Genomic DNA, 20,574 nt, shown 5'->3' on the forward strand with positions numbered 1-20,574 from the left:
GACGAGCCCAGGGTGTGGGTTATTGACCTTAGCGTAACACAAGTGTGAAGAAGGCTAGTAGGCTATTATATTACTCGGCGTATTGTCAATTACAGTGAAGACCATCTTTATAGAATAGACCTTAGAACTGCACTTATCGTGTGCCTACTCCAATAACTCTACGTAGAGTAACAAACAAACAAACAAACAAACAAAAAATCATATGTATGTATGTATGTATCATCATATGTATGTCCTCGAAACTGCAGAAACACAAGGAGGCCAGCCAACAAACTAATTAATTATTCATTCATTTGAATGGGATTGTCAAAACTAATTAGACCTACTGAAATCTCGTATTACGTCTTTAGTGTGAAAAACAAATAGCAATAGTAAATAGCAATTTAAAAAATCAATTTATTGCGGAAACGTGGAGAATAGGTTTCTACAGGTAAATCTGACACGTTTTTGCAGTAGCATCCACGGTTTTATCCTCGGTTTCCATGGAAATGTCTCAAACAACATTTGAGTGCTGATGGCTTGCCTATATATTATGCTCCACTCCCCAGACGTTTCGAAGGCAACGATTAGAGCAGTAACATTTATCATCTAAAAACAAGAATTTTATTTACAAATAAAATCTGTTCACTAGCTAACCTAGGTGAGTGTTTTTAACATCAGTATTTTTCATTTCTTGAGAATGTCTGAAAGTACAGGGCGGTCGTTGGGTCAGATTCCAGGAGCGAAAACAATCATTATGTACAGGAACGGCGATGCTTTTTATCCTGGAAGAAAGTTTGTCGTCAACCAACGCCAAACGTCGACTTTCGACAGTTTCCTCAGCTTGGTTACTAGGGGTATTCAGGCTCCTTTAGGAGCAGTGCGAAAGATCTACACCCCTAGAGAGGGCCACAGAGTTCTGGATTTGGGAGAGCTCATACATGGGGAGGGATATGTCGCAGCTGGAACCGAACGGTTGAAAAAAATCGAGTAAGTTCGTTATGTGACGATAAATCTGAATGTTTCTACGGAATAGAAACTCCTCATATGAATTAACGTGTAACGTCATGTAGCTGTCGCGCTTTCATTACTATACGTCTATATCATGTACCCTATTTTATGACAATTTTAAGCTTCAGTCTGATTTTTAAAGCTTTTAGTTCGGGTTGACTTCACCGTGTACCGTGTGTGGAATCCAAATAACAGTAACGTTTAGGTGCTTGTAAAGTTTCTCACCTTTCTTATCTCGTAGAGTCAAGGCGAGCGGTCACCAACTTAGCCAACTATTTAAAAACAGTGTTCCTTGCAGTAAGCATGAAGTGTTGTAGACATCCATGTCTGTTCTCTCTTTTTCTTTTTAATAGTTACTGTCATATAACAACAAAGAGACCACAAAGAAAGAAAAATAAACAGGTGAGATATTACAGAGGGTCCACAGAACTGCCCCGTTGAACTGTCAAAACAAAAATATATAGCCTGGAAAGAGATGACAGTGTTATTTGTGCCTTTTAGGCTTTTGTTGCATAGATAGGTGTTATAGACAAAATGCACAAAATAAGATTTCAGAAGAAAAGCACCATGCACTTGCATTTCAAGTCCATTCAGTGAATGCCTAACTGCGTCGTGTTTTGTTTGTCAGCATCTTGGACCTAATTGAGAGACACACTTCAGAGACAGATAGCTATGTGATTTGGTCTGCTGCCCCCCCCCCCCCCCCCCCCATTTATACGAAGAGCCATACCGTGCATTTTTCATAAATGGCTCACTTTCTCAGATCAATACTCTCCCCTAAATGAATTATAGTTCAGCGTGTGACCACTGTAATGCTTGACTGACTTCATACCTGTTCTTTTAAGAGTTATACTGAAGATGGATGAGGCAAACAAGTCTATTGACAACACTCTGTAGCCTCTAGCTGAATAATTGTCCTGTATCTAGAACAGTATATGAAGTAAAATGTGGCCAGTAATGGTGTTTATCACCTGTTGTTTTGTATATGTCTTATGAGAGCTTTTAAGGGCTTGGTTTTCTGGGATTCCTTAACTGAATGTGGAATAATCCACAGTGATGCTTTTAGTCACCTTTTAAGTCTTTTTGCCTATTTAGTGCCTGAACAACAAACAACACAGCCTGCTTTGAGTGTCTGGAGTTAGGTCGCTAAATGAATGACAGAGCAATACGTGTCACGGATGCTCAGCAGGGAACTGTTCATTTTGTATCCATCACAGATTCGACCTGTGGTTCACAGCAAAATAATTGTCCCGGCACGCTGGAGGGAAACCATTAATGAGCCATGCAGCATCAAGTGAGTTTTAATTTCACATCTCCCTGTTGGAATTTCTTGATGGCACACCCTCAAGGCAGGAGTGAAATCTGCTTCTAATGGCAAATGAAAAACCTTCAATTCAGAGCACCATTTTTCTGATTTAGTTCTTCCATTTTATATCTAATGTATCTATGTGGTGCTTCCCACCAATGAGTGCTGTCCGTATGAACTTAGGCAAGTTCCTAAGATGAATCGCTGAGGCCCAAATGTGCCTGTGTTTTGTAGTGTTTTTAGCAATGGGGATATCTTGGTTCCTCCAGCTCGGATCCTGCTGCCAAAATATACACTCACCAGCTGGGAGGGCGTGCTGGCCACGGTAACCGAGAAAGTGCACCTCCGCGCCGGAACCGTGCGCAGGTAGGACACGTGCAGTTTCGTGCCAGTCGAGGACAGAGAACTGGACTAGAAGTGACTCTGCTTTGCTGAATGTGGCTTCCAGGTTGTGCAGGCTGGATGGGACTCCGTTATGTGGAGCAGCTGAGCTCAAGAACAACCAATATTATGTTGCTGTGGGGGCGGAGAAATTCCGCTATTTGCCTTATTTTCACTGGGTTCCAAACAAAGGAGTAATCCTAGACTTCAACGATGCGTAAGAGCATTCAGAACTGCATGACAGAGATAAATAGATCGATCTATTGATACATATTAATAGGTAGAGAAGATGTACTCATGACCACTCTGCAGGTTCTTCTACAACTAATATAAGCACTTCTGTGGGTTGTTTTTTAGCATCCATAATGGTATTCTTCCCCCCTTAAAGAAAGACAAGCACCCAAGAGATGTGGTAAGTCTTGCAACAGTATTTTGCAACACACTAGATCACAGTGACTCTTGCAGCAATATCTTGCAACATGCCAGACTGCAATAATGGCTAGTTTTACTGGGAATATTTCAAGCCATAATAACTTTTATGATCAATTCTGCAATAAATGATGCTCTGTATCACCTTTTAAAAGTAGAAACCAACACAAAATTGCATCCTATCACCCATCATCGAAGTCCTCTACCTAAAAGAGAAAGTAGATGTTTACAATGTCGGTGTTTACAAGATTCCTGTTCTCTGTGGTTCATGTCTGTGTACTGGTTTGGTTTGTTGAGGGACATGTTACTCACTCAGAATCTCAATAACATCTCCAATCAGCCCAGTCCTGGCTAGTCGGAGTTGTGGACAGGGAGATTCTCTTCATCAATCACTGTCTGCAGGAGGCATTGAGTTCCTCCTAGCTCCGTCTCCATCAGGCAGTCCCAAGGTTCTGAGTCCGCTCCACTTGATCAACTGCAACCAGCCTTACGGGCTGAGCAGCCGCACCGGGGGAGCGCTCTGAAACCCTCCCTCGCTCCCAGGCAATGAGGATAAATTGTTCCACGACAGAGTGGTGGGCGGAGGCGTGTGCCTGCCGCTTCGGGATGGTCCACGGCTGGATAAGATGCCACAAATAAGAGTTGGAGAAATAACGCACCCTCAGCAGGTTTGGGCCCGGGCCAGCTCCAAAGAGAAAGCGTGTGGCATCTGTTTATCCCAAGCGAGAAAAACGACAGCTTGGCATGTGGCGATTGACGCGCCAGCGAAGAGACTCTCGGGCTGCTCCATAGGTGTTGTTCTCTAAGTGGCTTCATCAACTTGATTGAGAGGAGGAAATAATTTGGAGAAAGTAGTGAATTATCTTGGGTGGAATGAAGATGGAAGAGCCAACAGAGTCTCATTAAACTGTCATTAAATGCAGTGGTTTAGCTGTATCATCTGTTGGTCTTGGTCTGAGAATGAAGGCTTTGGTAGATATAGAGCTTTTTTGATATGTGGGATTTGCAGAACTATTGAACACCTGGAGAAGAGCCACATAATTCTGCCTTGATGAAGTGATAGATGCCCTGATTGCCTTATATAACACTCACATTAGGTAGGCAGTAAGAACACTCTTGTAAGAAGTGCATCTGATCACATTGTTATGAACAGCACAGGATTTGCATAGTGAGTGAGAAAAGGGCTTAAGTCAAATCTTACCTGAGAGTTAGATCAAGGTATAATGGTGGCAAACACTATGTTTGTTACTATCGTTACTTATCTTTAAGACCTCAAATACCACAGCTTGTACCATCTGTCACTGCTCTAGTGACCACAAGGGGGAGACAGAAGTCCAGCTCTCGTCTCTTCTGACCACCACCACCGAATTGCCCCCCTCTCTGCATTTCTCTCTTTCTATAGCCTCTTACATCATCCAATGATGTCATGTTCTGGAGAGATACTGGAACTGTTACCAACACTTTGACAACAAACTGGAACAGTAGTGAAAGGATTTGTCCTCTCCTCTCAGAATCACGAATGCAGCTTGTTGGTGGCGTGCATTGTTTTGGCCATGCGAGCTGTTTGAACGTGTGTGCCGGGACATTTCGGGCTGTCAGAGTACACATGGGCAGGGTGTCGGCAGGAGCAGTGCTGGCCCCTTTTGTTTTCCCACTGCTGTGACAAATGTTGAGTGAAGTGCTGAGGAGATCTGATCTGGGGGGTCGGGGGCGGGGGGGGGGGTGCATTTGGGCTTGACCTCTCAGGCAGCGGTCACAACGATGTTGGCCATGCACGAGTCTAGGAGGTGGGCGTCGGGTTGGTACAGGCGGAACCCAGTCCCCCGGAACCCCAGCGTGAAGCTGTCCCCACCCAGGGCCCACGCCCCTGTCTCTCTCGGACCAGATGCCATACTGAATGCGGCTTCCTGTTTTGGGGAGGCACCGTTCCCATGGGTGGGTTGGCGGTGACGCCCATCCAGCTGGTGCTTGTCAGGCCTGCCCTGCCCAGACGGAGGGAGTGGCTCTGGGATGCAGCAGGGAGGCTCCTGCTTGCCAGGCTCCAGAGCGGCTGTCACACCGCTCGCGTTGGAGTTGCCTTTTTCCTGCCTTAGTCCAACGAAATCCTTACCCTAACTGATGTCAGAACAATGTTTCAGAGCAGCCAAGGGGTCATCCTGGATCCTGGCAATCGATTTTTTAAATACTGACGAAAGAGGGTTAACCTCTTCAAATTCATATACAGTTTTAATTCCAAGAAGCAACCATGAGTGACTTGACTATACTGAATGATCTCATTATTAGGTATACCTACTTGATTGCTGCACTTACAGACTATTAGTCCCTTTCCAGTCAAATCAGTGTGCTCACAAGTTTGAATAATGGGATCTTGTCTTTTTTTGTCTGTACATCTGTGCCATATTTCCAGTGGTCTCGTACATGAATGACCTGTTTTTAAAAATAGGCATGTGGTCTGGATATTTTGTCTATGTATCTCAGTGTATGCTGCATTTATAAGTGTTTACATAAACTTTTTACAAGTGCATTTACAGTATAAGTGTATATTAAAACCATGCAGCTATCACCTGCCTTTGGCCATAACAAGGTCTATCTTTTGTTTGCAATTATAAATGACCCCAGAGTAGTTCTGTAGTTTAGTTGTGGAACATCTGAAATGTGAAAACCTTAAGAGAATCAATGGGAATGTACCACCATTTTTATGTAAATAAATATGACTTTTTGAAACCCTTATTGTGGCATTAAGGGGTGGAGTGTCATATGGAAACTCTATCATATGGCCCCGGAGTCCTAGTGAGGCTTGTCGGTGGAGAGGAGATATTGTGCTACTCTGTCAGTCTGACCTCTTGGGCTGATTGGTAGATCAGACACCTCCAACCTGACAGGCGCTGCCTCTGCCAGCAGGGCTCAGACAGTATGTAATCCGCAACCTGAAACACTGACTTCAGCTTTTCTGCTTTCACATCCTCCAGTTTGGGGTATTATGGAATGACGGGATTTTCAAACATCTTGATTTCAGCTCTCGCAAGATTTTCAAGTGGTGCACAACATTTTTAAAGCTACAGCTTAAAAGAAAAGTTATTTCTAATTCCTGTAATGCTCTTGATATTTTTTCACATTTATTCTCTTAAGTGTTAGATGACATTTCACTGTGCAGTTATATTCCTGTGGAACTATCACTCAGACTATTGTTTTACTTCTCTCTTGCCCACCGATGCCTGTTAGAATTCAAAAGAGGTTTGCCCGCACATTAAAAAATAATCTAGCCAGGGAACAAATGCTCTGCTATTCCCCAGACCCCGTGTTAGTGGTCTTGCGAACTCCGCGGACCGGAGTGTGTTCTCGTGGAAAGCTGGAGATCAGTGGAGTGGCCCCTGAGCTGCCTCTCTGTGGAGTCAACTATCAGCAGTCTTTGTGGAGAAACAAATGCACGAAGTGCACCCACCCCCCCCACTTGGGTACAGAAACCTCACCTTGCTACCTATGGTGGATATGCACTGCCAGGTGGAGGAAAATTGCCTTTTGTGGGAGCATTAATGCAGACATGCATCCTGCTGTCAAAGCATCAGTCTCCCTATAACTTGTCTCCCTAGAGCCCCTCCCCTCCCCTCCCCTCCTCCCCTCTCTCTCTCATTTTTTTCTTCCTCTCCTCCAGTCCCCTAGCCTTTTTCTTTTCATTAATAACCGGCTGCTGTCTGCCCAGAAATAAGTTATTCCCTCCAACTGCCTCTCTTTTTAAGCCTGTTTGGACTCTCATTGTTTGATCTGGCATGATAAATAAGATGAATGCAGTTAGAAATTCATGGCTGCTCTGTTTCATTAATAAATGATTAGTTTGCTGAGCTTTCTGGTGATTGATAGCTCATGCAGGGGGGATGTATTGGAACCAGATGAATTCAATACCGCGTCAGTCGACGGGGAGCCACAAAGCATATCAGCTTGCGGAATATTGAGGTCAATAGAAAATGGAAAGGAAAAGAAGAGATAAAAAAAGAAGAAAGAGGAAGAACAAGTTGGAGTTCCAAAACAGTTTTTGTGAGATTAGAGATTTTAAACCAGCATCAGTGGCTGAGCAATTGATTACGTGAATCAAAGTTCTGGGCTTGACTGATGGCTGCCCCTTCTTCCACACTCTAGCTCACCCATCCACCAGAAGACACTGGCGACTCCCACTTCTATGCCAGGCCAGAGGGAGGCAAACAGCCAAGGCGCGCCTCGAAGGTCCCGCACCGTTTCACTGGGCAGAGTGAGTGTGACCGATTCAGACACTTTCTGGTTTCATCCCCCACCCCCATCCCCACTCCACCCTTTTCAGAGTGGATGTGTGTTTCCACTCCCTCGGTAGAGGGAGATCAGGTGGAGAAGGCAACTGGGGCTGTTGTTTTGGTGGAACGTAGCTTTATTTTCTGTGTGTGTGTGTGTGTGTGTGTGTGTGTGTGTGTCTGTCTGATATTTTGCACTTGCTCTTACATGTTTGGAGTGCAACACAGATAATAAGGCTGCGTGCGGTTGGGATTACTTTGAATTTGCAGGTGGTTCTCTAAAGACTACCTACATCAAGGGATTTGCTTCCGTTCTTAGACAGAACACCTCCTTATGAGATAAATATAACACTGTGGCAAACTTCAAATACTTCAGAGTGCACTAAATCATTGATGACTTCAGTCAGGCCAGTTTGTTGAAATGTATGCAGGAAGCCTTGTTAGCTGTGCCATGGAAACAAAATGCCCCAATTTTCTCCTGATAATCATAATCAAAAGAGAATCAAAATGTTCATAAGTTATTCAGTGCAAATAACAGAACAAGATGTGCATGTTTTTTTTTGTTTTTTTTTTTTTTTAACATGTAGCACCCCCCATGCTGCATTACTAATTATTAGGTCTAACATGACAACCCTATAATTTCTCTAACGATTTGCATTCTGGCCCCGGGAGTCCTGTTTCATTTTCGGCATTTGTTTGACAGCGGCGATGATATAAAGAAAGTTTCAGGAGCTCCGTTGTGGCTCTGAATGCATTGCCTCTCATGGATGCTATGAGGTCATTGGGTGAGTAATGGTAGGCACCACGGAGCTGCCATCATTTCACACATAAGAGCCGCGGCAGCAGTCCTGGTGATGGGGTTGGGTTTCGGCGGGCCTCGGTGGGCCCGCATTAGCGCTGGCCGACGCGTCTGCAGCCAGTCTCAGAAAAGAGGGCTCCTCGTTGGCCCGCCGGTTCCCTGCGCCGGACACTTGATCATCCCACGTGGCCAGGCATTCACATAATGCCATCGCTAATGGCAGAAGCCAGAGGAGGCTGGGGGGGGGAGCAGCGGGGGGGGGCTCCTCTTAACTACATCAGTGGCTGTGGAGGTGCAATAAAGCAAGGCACACGTATGAGTGCTGTTGACATCAGCAACCACCGTAGGAGGAGCACATCTCTCCAGCAGCCCGTCATTAGCACGGATTGTCTTACCTCTGAATGTCATTCACTGCCACCAACGTAGTTTGCATCTCAGGGCGAAAAAAAAATAAATTAGCACACTGAGTCTGCTTTGTTCGGAAGATGCTAATTCGGAATGTCTGGGATGACGCTGAAGAATGAAAGGACTCTGTCTCAAACGTCCTGTTTCTCTGGAATCCTTGTGTGTTTTACTGCAATTCACTGCAAAATCTCTCTCTCTCTCTCTCTCTCGCTCTCTCTCTCTCACACACACACACACACACGTACACACGTGATGTGATGCATGTATTAAGACCATTGTGTGTGTGTGTGTGTGTGTGTGTGTGTGTGTGTGTGTGTGAGCGCGCATTACATAGGGAAGTCAGTGTTCATATATCAGTGTAGATACATAATCCATTTTCCCCAGTAGCTTTCCCATTTTCCTTTTTGTAACCTCATAGTAAAGGTCAATTTCTCCATACAGTGGATATCTTTTAACAGTTTCAATCCATTGTCATTTTGGGGGTGAGTCTGTTATCATCCATTTTCTAGTAATGAAATTCTTGGCAGCAGCAAAGAGAATTTTTTTTTTTTCAGATCAGTAGCTATATTGCTCAGATAGTAAACCAGAAAATATTGTTTTAGATCTATTAATTGTGGCTCTCACTGTGGACTCATTAATTGTGGTGACCAGAGGGCGAGTATACCTTAGCAAGACCGAAAGATATTATAATAATCCACAACTTCACTTCTATATTGTCACAGGGATAGGTATAGTGATCCGGAAATGTTTGCTTAATTTTAGGAGTAAACAAACAAATAAATGAGCAAGCAGTTTGGAGTTCAGGTCAAATATTTACCTTTGTGAATTTATTAGTATTATCTTCTCATGGAGGCTGGATACTAAGTAATACTGCAACTTTTAATATCTTATTTGGTCATCACAGAATCAGCATTTTACTTTTTTGATGATACTTTTAGGATACTGACTGTAAGCTTTCTGCCCCTTCGCTCTTTCTCTGGAGGCCCAAGTCGTAGCATTTCAACAACCATAACACGCTACTAACTTCAAAAGTCAATTTTTGAGTGAATTTGCTAGAGCATCATGAAGAGAAACACAACCATTCATTAACTACCCTAAACAAATAAGCAGCTTGACAGGGGCATTGATCACCTTTACTGATGCTCTGAGAAGGAGAAAGAAGGAAGAGAGCAAGTGTAGGAAGATAGTGTAGAAGGGGATCGAGTGTGAGAGGATGGTTAGTGTAGAAGGGGATCGAGTGTGAGAGGATGGTTAGTGTAGAAGGGGATCGAGTGTGAGAGGATGGTTAGTGTAGAAGGGGATCGAGTGTGGGAGGATGGTTAGTGTAGAAGGGGATCGAGTGTGGGAGGATGGTTAGTGTAGAAGGGGATCGAGTGTGGGAGGATGGTTAGTGTAGAAGGGGATCGAGTGTGAGAGGATGGTTAGTGTAGAAGGGGATCAAGTATGGGAGGATGGTTAGTGTAGAAGGAGATCACCTAACTGTGATTAATTATTCACGTCAGAGGACAGTGTGTTCCGAGTCACAGAGAAAAGGAAGGAAATGGTCGGAGCATCTGAAGTCCAAGAGGATGGAAGTGTGAAGGTGGAACTGCCCATAGATCAGGTGAGAAGGAAGAAAACACACACACACTCTCATTTTAACTTGCAGCCAACTGAGCATCAAAACTGGATGCTCTACTATGACTATATCTAAAGTTTATTCTTCTCACAGATGGAAGCCAAAGTGGTTGAAGAGGAACAAAACGAATACAAATATTCCCAACTTGAGACTGGGGGTCAGAGCCCTAACAGAGACTTCCACAGAGGTTATGATGTGAACTGGACTACAGCCTATAAGGTCATAGGCTTTATCATTATGAGTTACTAACAGCATCTCATCTGTTAGGATAAACTGTAAATTTTAAGTGCTCTAGCAATAGCCTAATGGTTATGTAGACCCTCTGAATTTTGCTTTTAATGTGTTTTGATGTTCAAGCAGCAAAATATCTGGTTGTGACTTTACACTATTGGTAATGGAGATATGTTTGACAGACCGTAAACGGCTCAGCTGCAGAAGAGTTAGCGACAAACCCTCCCATGCCCAGAGGAACGAGCGCCAAGGCTGGCCTAGAGCCAGAGTACAAGGTACGGAACTCATGCCTCTCGGCATTTATAGCTGTTATGTTTTCATTTGTTGCATATAGCCTTAAACTAATCACAGTCTCTCACATCCCCTGTTCTGCCCTGCACACATGATAGCGGGCCTTATGGCGAGAGGTATCCTGCTTTCCTTCTCAGGGCCTGCCCCAGAAAATTGGCCCATTTAGATACTTGGACTATTCAAGGCCGGTAATCTTTGGGCCCGCAAATCTCATAACATTAATGAACAGACACAACAGTGAATATTACAATGCCATGCAATTTCACACTGCTTTGAAATGGGCCAAGATATTGAGTCTTATTTAAACGATCAATAACACACAGCATTGTGTTTAATGAAAACTATAATTTCAGACAAAGCCAATTACACCACTGGGTACTGTTTTGGTTGGTGATTTTTGCTGTGGTCTGCATTTTCATAATAAAGATATTCTTATCGAAATAATTATTGACGGGGGACCACAGTTATTTCCTTGTTAAAGGCCTCATCAATAGTCATATTCATTACTTATCACATTTAGGTACCTACAGAGATGACTGAATCAGAGACTCTATAGATCCAGTGAATGGCAAGCGTATAATATGAGCAATTCTCTCGATTCCTCACGCAGCTAATTGTCAGACTCATCATTGCTGCTCAGAACAATATTTGATTTAGGGCCAGACGAGCTGGCCTTCTGATGACGGCAGTGTTCAGACTCATTCAGTCCACTAAAGACGTATAAGTGCTAATCAAGTAGGGTGCACATAAAGGCACTGTGGAATATTAACCATTAAACATGTTCCCTGTATACTCTGCGATGCTCAATAAATATTCTCTTGTTGAAGCCGTGTATTCCCTGTGCACACATATTGGCTGAACAACGCTATCTGCCTGTCTAACCGTGTTTATTATCCTGGTTCATAATACACGGCTATGGTCTGTGAGTAGATCTATGTTTCTGGGGTTTGGCAGTAATATGTGTGTTGTTGCACTAGCGTGAACTAGTGTGAGTCATTCCTGGGAAGCTATATATGCTTATGGCTCTACAATAAAGGATGACACACAAGCACAAATGCATGAATAATATGATAACATGAATAACCCGCCTGTATCAGTCATGCAAGAACTTGTTATCAGAGAAATTCAACACATGTAGCATTAAGGCCAAAATAAGCTCTGAATGTCACTATTGTAAATAAGTAAATAAATAGAGAAAACTGTATGGTTTCAATAACACAAGGTCAGCCAACTGCTAAAATAGGGGGATGTCAAAATGTTTCTTTCCTTAGGTTGTGTGATGACTAAAATCTGGTGGTGTTGAACCCCGTCTAATGTACTTAAATGCTATGAAGTCTAGTCAAGGATAAATGACATTACATCATAGTTGAAGCAAGTTTGATTATATTGCTTTTCATTGCTGTCTTATCAAAGAGACACCCTCTGCTCTTTTTTGATGGTCAAATTCAATTATATGATAGTGGCCTAATCAAAGCAGGCCTTCTCCTTAAAACAGGCCCAGCTTGAGTTCCCTTAACTGGGTTCATATCAAGGCAATAAATTCACTTTTATAGCAATAAGACAAGCACAGATAGAAGTTATGAACAACTACATATCTTGCATCTTGTGGTAAAGCACATCAGTCCAGCAACTAAACTGACGATCATAATGCATAGGAGAGAGAGAGAGAGAAAAAAACCAATATCTTCACAGTCAAGTTTATAGCAAGCTGTGTTTGTCCATTTTGTATTTGTAACAACTGCACAGTTTGATTTTAATGTAAATAGCAGATTTATCAGTCACCTAAGCAGTTTTTCTTAATTAATGTCGTTAGATATACCAGTGTGTCCATGCATGTTTTATCAATCCTCTTCCTCCTTCACCGAGTTTTGTGATAAAAAATCAGATAGCTATTGATTGCATCATTGATCCTCCTTTTTCTCTGCCAATACAATATCTGCTCATTTATCTTCTGTTCTTTTTGGCTACAGTTGCATAGCTTAGGTTGGCTGTTTCACACACAAGGTCAACTATAATCAACCCCAGACTATGCCATGGGCCACAGTGACTGCATGCATCTCCTACCCCACCCCATCCTCAACCCAAGCAGATAGGCCCTCTGCAGCCTACCATTCAATTACTGTTTATTAAGGAGAGGATAGTCATTAATCAGGCTGAGATGCACAGGATTTCCTCAATGGACCATCGAACCACTTAGGAAAACATAGCCCATCTATCTCTGGCTCATGTTCCATAGACACTTCAGTACAAATGCTCACTGTGGGGTTTGATCTCCAGCCCTGTTTTCCCTTTTTTTCCCTTCCCAGATTTGTGATATAAGCCCATTAAATCTCTACAAGAGCAGTTAAAACCAAATGACAGTAGAGGCTGTCAAAATTTTGAAAGAACTGTCCTTTTTAAATGTCATTTAAAGTTAGCACATTATAAAGTAATTTACCAGAAAAGTGAAATAGAATACATAATGAACAAAACTTCTTATGTGTCTGTTCATGTCATTTCAAATCCTCACAAACACACTTTACAGTCCCCAGTATTCATTTTAGTCCAGCTGATCTCAAATGAACACCACAGGAGTTAATTCAGTGCTAGGAATTCTGCTGTGTACGTGTATTTCCACTTAAGAAGACCCTTTGGTCAGACTACAATATATCATTTTAAGGTAGAACCTGACAGGCTTACTGAATGAGGAACATGTAGCATCAGAATGTAATTAGATCAAAGAATGAGATTCTGATTTATGTTTGCAAGACACTGAAGGGGAGGAGGTGTCCTCCAAGCTGCATGGAATACAGTCACGGATGTCAAAGTTTTTCAAGGGTAGGTTCATAAAAGCAGGGTAACATCACACGCTCTGCTTCTGGAATGCAGCAGAACAGGATCCAGCTATAAAGAGACCACTAATACACTCTGCACTACCAATTTCTTTCACGTGTCACCAGATTCTCGTCCACTGGGTAAAATCTTGGAGAGCTTCCATTCATTATAGATACCATCTGGGTTCCTGCTCAATCTCAGATGTTTTTGGTTTGAATTAAATACACCTATGTATGTCCACAGGACACATTAAACTTACTGCTTTCTCTCAGACATTGCAATATCTACCTTAAATGCATAGTTATGTCAGTTAACACATAAATGGTTACCACCTAAACAAAAGAAGTATGTCACCTCTTTTCTCTGACTATCCATTTTTGTACTGGATTACAGATAAAAAGCCATAGATTTCCTCATTAAAGTGTGTTTCCTTGGTTGGATCTCATTACCAATGGACCTGTTTCCCTCAATGATAGTTTAAGCCACCGCTACATTATGTGCCTTGCATCTTATATTAGCAATTTATTCCTAACAAGTTACAAAGCGCAGGGGTAGTGAGAGAGGTTGTTAGCTCTGCTTGTGACTGTTGTCCGTGCTGAATTCCACAGAGCAGAAGAAGTGAGGCAGTCCTGGTCTCCTGGGTAGATATTACCACTCTAATATAAGGAGCGAGATGCATGCCAAAACAATCCCAGTGTCCATCGCGCTCTATCCTCTTTGTAGGGCTCAGAGCGTGCTGCTACCTTTCTCTTGAGTTTTGTACTCCAGACCTGCCAGTAGCCATATTTTCCGCACCCTCCTCCATATTTCAGATCGATTGGATGGTCTTTGGGGCTGTCACGCACCCGGAAAGGATGAAGTATGCAATTTATGGACTTAGCTTCTGGCTATTGAGAACCCTGCTGTGGTGGCATACTTGAGTGGCATTATTCTGTATCCTGGCTAGTTTCACTGGCTACAAGCCGTAGTAAACTCTGAATAAAACATCTTTTTAAAAAAAAAATTTTTTTTTTATAATAGCATGTCATTGTGTGGTTTGGTAGGTTTGTTATAGCATAGGCATTGCTCTGAGGACAATTATAGTATAGTATCATAGAGCCAGGTTCATAAATCAGTGCCTTATTTGAAAAGAGCAGAAATCTGATTACCATGAAACATGGAAGGTTTTTTGCACTCCTGTTTCTTTGGGGTTTTGACCAGGGCCATGGCACTCTGCTCAATTTGTGCAGTATCACGGGGCTTGTACAATGTATCCTGTATTATGACTGCTACAGAGTCTGGCTTGTAAAACATTATAATCAGTTTGAAATATGAGTCTTCATTTATGTGACAAAATCCTGAAATTTTACAGTGCATGTTTTACAGTTTTGCTGAAGTGATGTCATATTCAATGATTTTCCTAGTGAACGAATGTGTGACGATTTGCTTTTCTTAACATGAGGCCATGGGGTGTCTGACTGACACCTGTCAGGCCTGCAAAATTTATGTTTACATGAATCATCTTTCTCTAGTATCTAAATCATTCATTTTAAAATTATATTCCATTTCTAAAAGATGCCTGTGTTAAATGCTCATATCACTTCCTTGCCTTTCCCTTTTAAAGCATTCATTTATCTCAATAGTAATTTTAGTAAAATCATTAATTAATTTGGATTTCCTGGTTGATTTTTTATTTCATCCTTGCTTCTTCAATTTAAATTTATTTCAGACAAAAGCAAACAGTAACAGCCTTCAGAGCAAAAAGGAGGTAAGATATCAAATCGAATGCTGTTTTTTTTACAACTTCTTTTGGGGTGTTGGTTGATGGGGGGAAACAAAACGAGAATTACAAGTACCTTACAGATTGAATGATATATTAATGAATTTCATACCGCCTCCTATTGCCAGATAAGTTCTTAAACAACGTCAGTTCTTCTGAAATAAAGTTGCTATTGACTTAAAGCACTGATGTGCAAATATAAACAAATGTAAATGTTAATTTAAAATGTTATTGATTTTTTGTATGACCTGAACCCATACTACAAATGAACTCATGTTCAAAACATATAAAAAAGAACCTTTCAAAAAAAGTTTCAAAAGCCACTGTAAAAATGCATTTACTTATACACATCACAAAAATACTACAAGGTCCTGAAGGACCCGATTAAAAGGTTTCAGAACTGCACTCCCAGTGGTAGCTTCTAACATGCTACCATGGAGAAAATAATGTTCCAAAGACCTTGCGTGGAAGATCTGTTCTAGCAGACTGAGGAGACAGCTGTGAACTCAGCTGCCATTCCGGGCCTTGTGAAGTTACCACTGCACAGTTACACATTAGCTTTGATTGCCAGTTTGCTCTGTTCACAGCCAGCTTTGAACCACATCTCAAGATGAAAGCCAAACTTGCCCAGTGTGTCCACTGCAGCAGCAGTTCCTTATTTGCTCCAGGCCCCATCAAGAGCTTCAAGACTCTTCCCGTGCTGGGCTGAACATAATATATAATTTATCACACAATGCATTCCGGATAGTCTCTGACACACTCTAATTCTGATTCCATTTCTGTTTCTTCTGTTTACAGAGGCGATGATGGACCTTTATTTTTTTTTAACAAGGTAAGCCTTTGTTGCGTTTTGCGCACGTTGATATTCATTGCCTGTAGCTTTGAATCCATCCCAAATGCACGTTTTCTTTTATTCAGCAGAAATGACATGGGAGGACCTGGAGAGCCACTGTACATATTCAAGCCACACAATCCTCACATTCACCCATACCCACTTGAAGGAAATGAAAGAGTGTTGTAAACCAAATACAAAAGCTTCACTCTGGCAGAGTCACTGTAAAAGGAATTTCTTGTATAAGGAAAGTATTGGATAATTACGATTTGCTATGAATATTGCATGCACCCTAACACTCAGTGCATAGTAAGTTGCCTAATTGCAGGAATTAATTATTAAGAAGGAGAGGTCTTGAATGGCCACATGGTGGCATTTTTGATAAATTATCTTATGTATTCCTTTTTTTAATATGATGATCTTTTAGAGGTGGGGAGGTTTTGACATTATGCTAAATCAGCATGCTCTGTGCAGAGGATGATAACTGCTCTACAGAGAGGCTTGGTATCCCTCAAGTGGGATTACTCAACTGATTAAAGCCAATAGAATCATCTAACAACATTGCTGTGCTGGAGCAGAGCAACAAATTAAACATGCTACTCACAGGCTAGTTGGTATGTAGAATGAGGGCTTGTCATTGACCTGCAGGTCATGGTTTAATATCTTTGTTTAACATGTTCACAGTAATGAGGAATACGAAAACAAGGCTTTATCTTCCCTTACTTCCAACTCTGTAATTGTGCTGCTACTTTACTATGTAAATAAAGTGCTTTTAGAAGGACAACTCATGGCCTTCTTAAAGATTTTCCTTATTAAAATCATTCTGATGAAGTCTATACAGACATGGTGAGAGTCCCTCTGCTAGTCTCAGGGCTATTCGGTGTGCCAGATACACATGAATTTGAATTCATTTCTCACATAGATGTCTTAGGCCATGTGCTGTAGCTACCGTGGCATCAAAGTAATGACTACATATTGAGGAAGCCAAGGGTTGGGAAAGTATTTCAGATGAGGATGGCTGTACACACAATGTACTGTGTAAATAAAATAAGCATACCTTTAAAAATAACCAAAAAATAAATAAATAAATTGAACTCACCCTTATGAAGAACATTGCCACAGGTAAGACAAGTAATATAACAACCGGGGTGGGGAGTGGGGGGTGTTTTGGGGGAAGTAAAAAATTGCAGTGAAGTACACAATTTTTCCAGAAAAACATTTCAGACAAAGGTCCTTCAACATCTGTGTAAACAAAGTGCACTTTGCTTGAAGGACCTCTCTGAAACATCCTGATTATCTGTATTTCACTACAATTTTGAATATCTTCACATATTTTTCTACAGTTTGGGGTCACAGCCCATAGTGCTCTGATTACCACAGGAGCAGTTGCCACAATTGCCTTTACCTTCCACAGCTTTTACATGGTATTTCTCCAGCTTTTGGTTTGTCTTCTAGCACAGCCTCAAGAGCATGGAGGAGACACCAGGACACTCACTTACGTGAGAAGAGCTGGGGGGGACTGTGAAAGGGCATCAGCTTTGCAGCAGGATCAGTATCTGGGCCTTTGTGTGATGAGGAATAGGAGGAGCACTGCCATAGCCCTACAAAATGACCTCCAGCAGGCTGCTGATGTCAGAACCATATTCCATGGGGATGGCATGAAGGCGCAACGTCCTCTAGTGGGGCCTGCGCTCGGAGCCCAGCACCGTGTGGCTTGTTTTGTATTCGTGAGAGAACCAGAATTGCCAAGTCAGCCAGTGATGCCCCCTTCTCTTCACTGATAAGAGCAGGTTCACACTGAACACATGAAAGTGTCTAGAGAAGCCATGGTGAATGTTATGTTGCCTGCAACATTATTCAGTGACCGGTTTTGGTGGTTTGAGGATTTCAGGAACTTCCACGTGATAACCAATGATATCCTGACTGTTGTTCGGCACCGGGATGAAATCCTCAGAGCCTTTGTCAGACCTTATGCTGCTGCAGTGAGCCCTGGGTTCCTTCTGGTGCAGAACAATGCCCAGCCTCATGTAGCCAGAGATTGGACGCAGTTCCTGGATGATGAAAGCATTAATGCTATTGACTGGCCCTCATGTTCCCTGAATCTGAATTCAATTGAAATCCTATGGGATGTTTTGTGTGGATGCATCGTTAACAGGCCCCTGGAATAGTTCTGGTGACAGGCCTTGCTTGTCTTAAAAAATGATCAGTAATTATGGCACAATCTAGGTTAAATATGTAAAGCCTTTCAAAACTGCAGGGCAATAAAGAAAACAGGCTTCAGCTGCTTGGTCTCTTTCAGTTGCCCTTCCTTTTAGAAAACAAATTCCCTCAAAAATATCTTGGCATTTGAATGAAGACATTACGGTGTTTTGATGGAGTGCACACAAATAATCAGGTGTAATCTCTAGGTGATTTTAGGTGAGTAACTGCAGTGTACCGTAGTAAGAGATGTAGAGCTTTTCAAAATTGTAGTAAAGTACACAGAGTTTCCAGAGAAACAACGTTTCAGACAGAGGTCCTTCATCAGCTGTGCAAGCAAAGTGCTTCTCAATTCACTCTACTACAATTTTGAATCTCTCTCTCTCTCTCTCTCTCTCTCTCTCTCTCTCTCTCTCTCTCTCTCTCTATATATATATATATATATATATATATATATATATATATATATATACACATACACACATGCACACACATATATACATGCATATACTGTATATACTCTGTTATGTTACAACTGGAGCAGGGCCCCCTCATTTGTAAAGGCACCCCCCCAAACATCCGCAATAATGACATGTTACGACCTGGTCTAGGCACAATATAGTAATGAAGGAGAGTATCAGCATCTGTTCAGTTGCAATGAAAGCTGGTTTATTGTTTTTATATGGATAGTGGGAACAAACTTCGGGCGCCAACATAATAAACAGAACACAATGAAATCCAAAAGAAACAGAAACTTAACTTGACATGACAAAAGAAACAACAGGTAGGCCTTCCCGAGCTTCTTAAGCAAAACCAGGAGAAAAATGGAGAATAAAGTAAACAGCGTGATGCTCCCTACATCCTAGCCAACACATCAGCTCCGTGCAAGATCATATACAAATGTATTTGTACAGGGTATATGTATTCAGATGGTGTATCTGAAGGGATAAGCAAAACAGTGAGTAGTTAACAAATCAAGGGTAAAAAAACCCCCTACAGTCAACAAAGAAATTACAAACAAATTCAGTACTCCCTAAGTACCTCTCTTTGCCCAAAGCCAACAACCCAAAAGTGTCTGCATCTGTCTCTCCTTTCTCTCTCATCTGTAGTGGAGTGAGGTGTTCAATCAGGTGGAGCGGACCAATCTGGGAGGGCCACAGCGCTGATGGCAAATCCTGGTGGAGGCACTGGTTCAGGATCACAGGCATAGCACTGAGGTGGGAGGAGCCAAAGAGGATGCAGGCAAAACGCAAATGACCCTGGCAAATACCCAGGGATGTAACACATCATATTTTTAAAATTATTATTTGTAGGTAAGGCTATTATTTGTAGGTCTCTGAAGAGTGCAGGGTACCCTAATAAGACTAAATACTTTGTTATGTTCACATGGTGGGTTTGTCTAGCCACATCGTTGGGTTCCACAAAATTATTTTGTCCCACCCACATTGCTTGATTGACAGGAGTGTCTTATTGACAGTGTAAATGCAGTTATAAACAGGATTGTAATTCCAGTCTTATTTGGCAGACCTGTAGTGTACTGGTGAAGAAATGCAATTGCAAATGGGAGATTGTTATTACATTTTTAATATGTCACATCTTCAAGATAATGAAAATGAAATGTCAAAAGAACTTTGGTTTTTAATTTAAATTTGGTAGCCATTACACAGAAATACAAATGAAAATATGCATTTTGCATTTGCATTTGAATTATATTTTAAATTATCTACACACAAAAAAATATGCTGCCATTTTAAAATAGATGCTGCAAAATTTGTAAAATAGATTATTTCACAATCTCCTATCACAGAAGAATGTTTTTTTAATCTGTATAATTAATTAATCAGTATATTCCAACAAAGCTCCACAGATTTGGTGTGAAGGCATTAATTCTCACGGATGTCAAAACCTTCTAAACCTATCCGGGACATGTACACTGGTGGAGCCTGTACTGCCGGGACGGGCCGTGTTGTTTTTATGGACAGCATTCACGCAGCTCCTGATTCGTCTACACTGAGAAAATACTGAAGCCTGTGGGAGTTTTTTGGTAGTATATCGACAGGTTCTTTAGAGGACCAGTATTCCAAATCTTTCCAGCAGTTAAAAGGTTATTCAAATGTAGTGGAAAGTAATCTGAGTACCTTACTTTAATATATTAATCATTTGGATTAGGGTACAGATGCATTTTTAAAAAGGCAATCAGTAATGTGTAATGAATACGTGTTTAAAGTAACCCTCTCAACCTTGGAGATGAGACAACAGGG

At 41.8% G+C, this 20,574-nt stretch overlaps 1 protein-coding gene across 2 annotated transcripts; it reads left to right on the forward strand.

Annotated features, from left to right (window-relative positions):
- Positions 1 to 639: 639 nt before the first annotated feature.
- On the forward strand, positions 640 to 16,887 carry LOC113579146 (doublecortin domain-containing protein 2C). 2 transcript variants are annotated; one of them, XM_035532534.1, is made up of 13 exons: positions 640 to 969; positions 1,344 to 1,392; positions 2,208 to 2,284; positions 2,531 to 2,662; positions 2,745 to 2,894; positions 3,035 to 3,089; positions 7,241 to 7,349; positions 10,072 to 10,172; positions 10,281 to 10,406; positions 10,601 to 10,693; positions 15,232 to 15,270; positions 16,081 to 16,114; positions 16,204 to 16,887. In XM_035532534.1, the coding sequence occupies exons 1-12, from the start codon at positions 680 to 682 to the stop codon at positions 16,087 to 16,089; spliced, it is 1,230 nt and encodes a 409-aa protein (XP_035388427.1). In that variant the 5' UTR covers positions 640 to 679; the 3' UTR covers positions 16,090 to 16,114; positions 16,204 to 16,887. The 2 variants fall into 2 exon arrangements, with proteins under 2 accessions (XP_035388427.1, XP_026868693.2); XM_027012892.2 differs by lacking the exons at positions 15,232 to 15,270; positions 16,081 to 16,114; positions 16,204 to 16,887 and adding an exon at positions 10,808 to 11,488.
- The last annotated feature ends 3,687 nt before the right edge of the window (positions 16,888 to 20,574 follow it).

Source organism: Electrophorus electricus, chromosome 13 (assembly GCF_013358815.1).
Source record: "Electrophorus electricus isolate fEleEle1 chromosome 13, fEleEle1.pri, whole genome shotgun sequence".
Taxonomy (NCBI): domain Eukaryota; kingdom Metazoa; phylum Chordata; class Actinopteri; order Gymnotiformes; family Gymnotidae; genus Electrophorus; species Electrophorus electricus.

Excerpts from the sequence above, each read along its gene's own strand:
- LOC113579146 (XM_027012892.2), top strand. The coding sequence starts at position 680 with ATGTCTGAAAGTACAGGGCGGTCGTTGGGTCAGATTCCAGGAGCGAAA. Across the intron at positions 2,663-2,744 it reads CGCGCCGGAACCGTGCGCAG|GTTGTGCAGGCTGGATGGGA; the intron begins GTAGGACACGTG and ends TGTGGCTTCCAG. Across the intron at positions 2,895-3,034 it reads ATCCTAGACTTCAACGATGC|CATCCATAATGGTATTCTTC; the intron begins GTAAGAGCATTC and ends GTTGTTTTTTAG.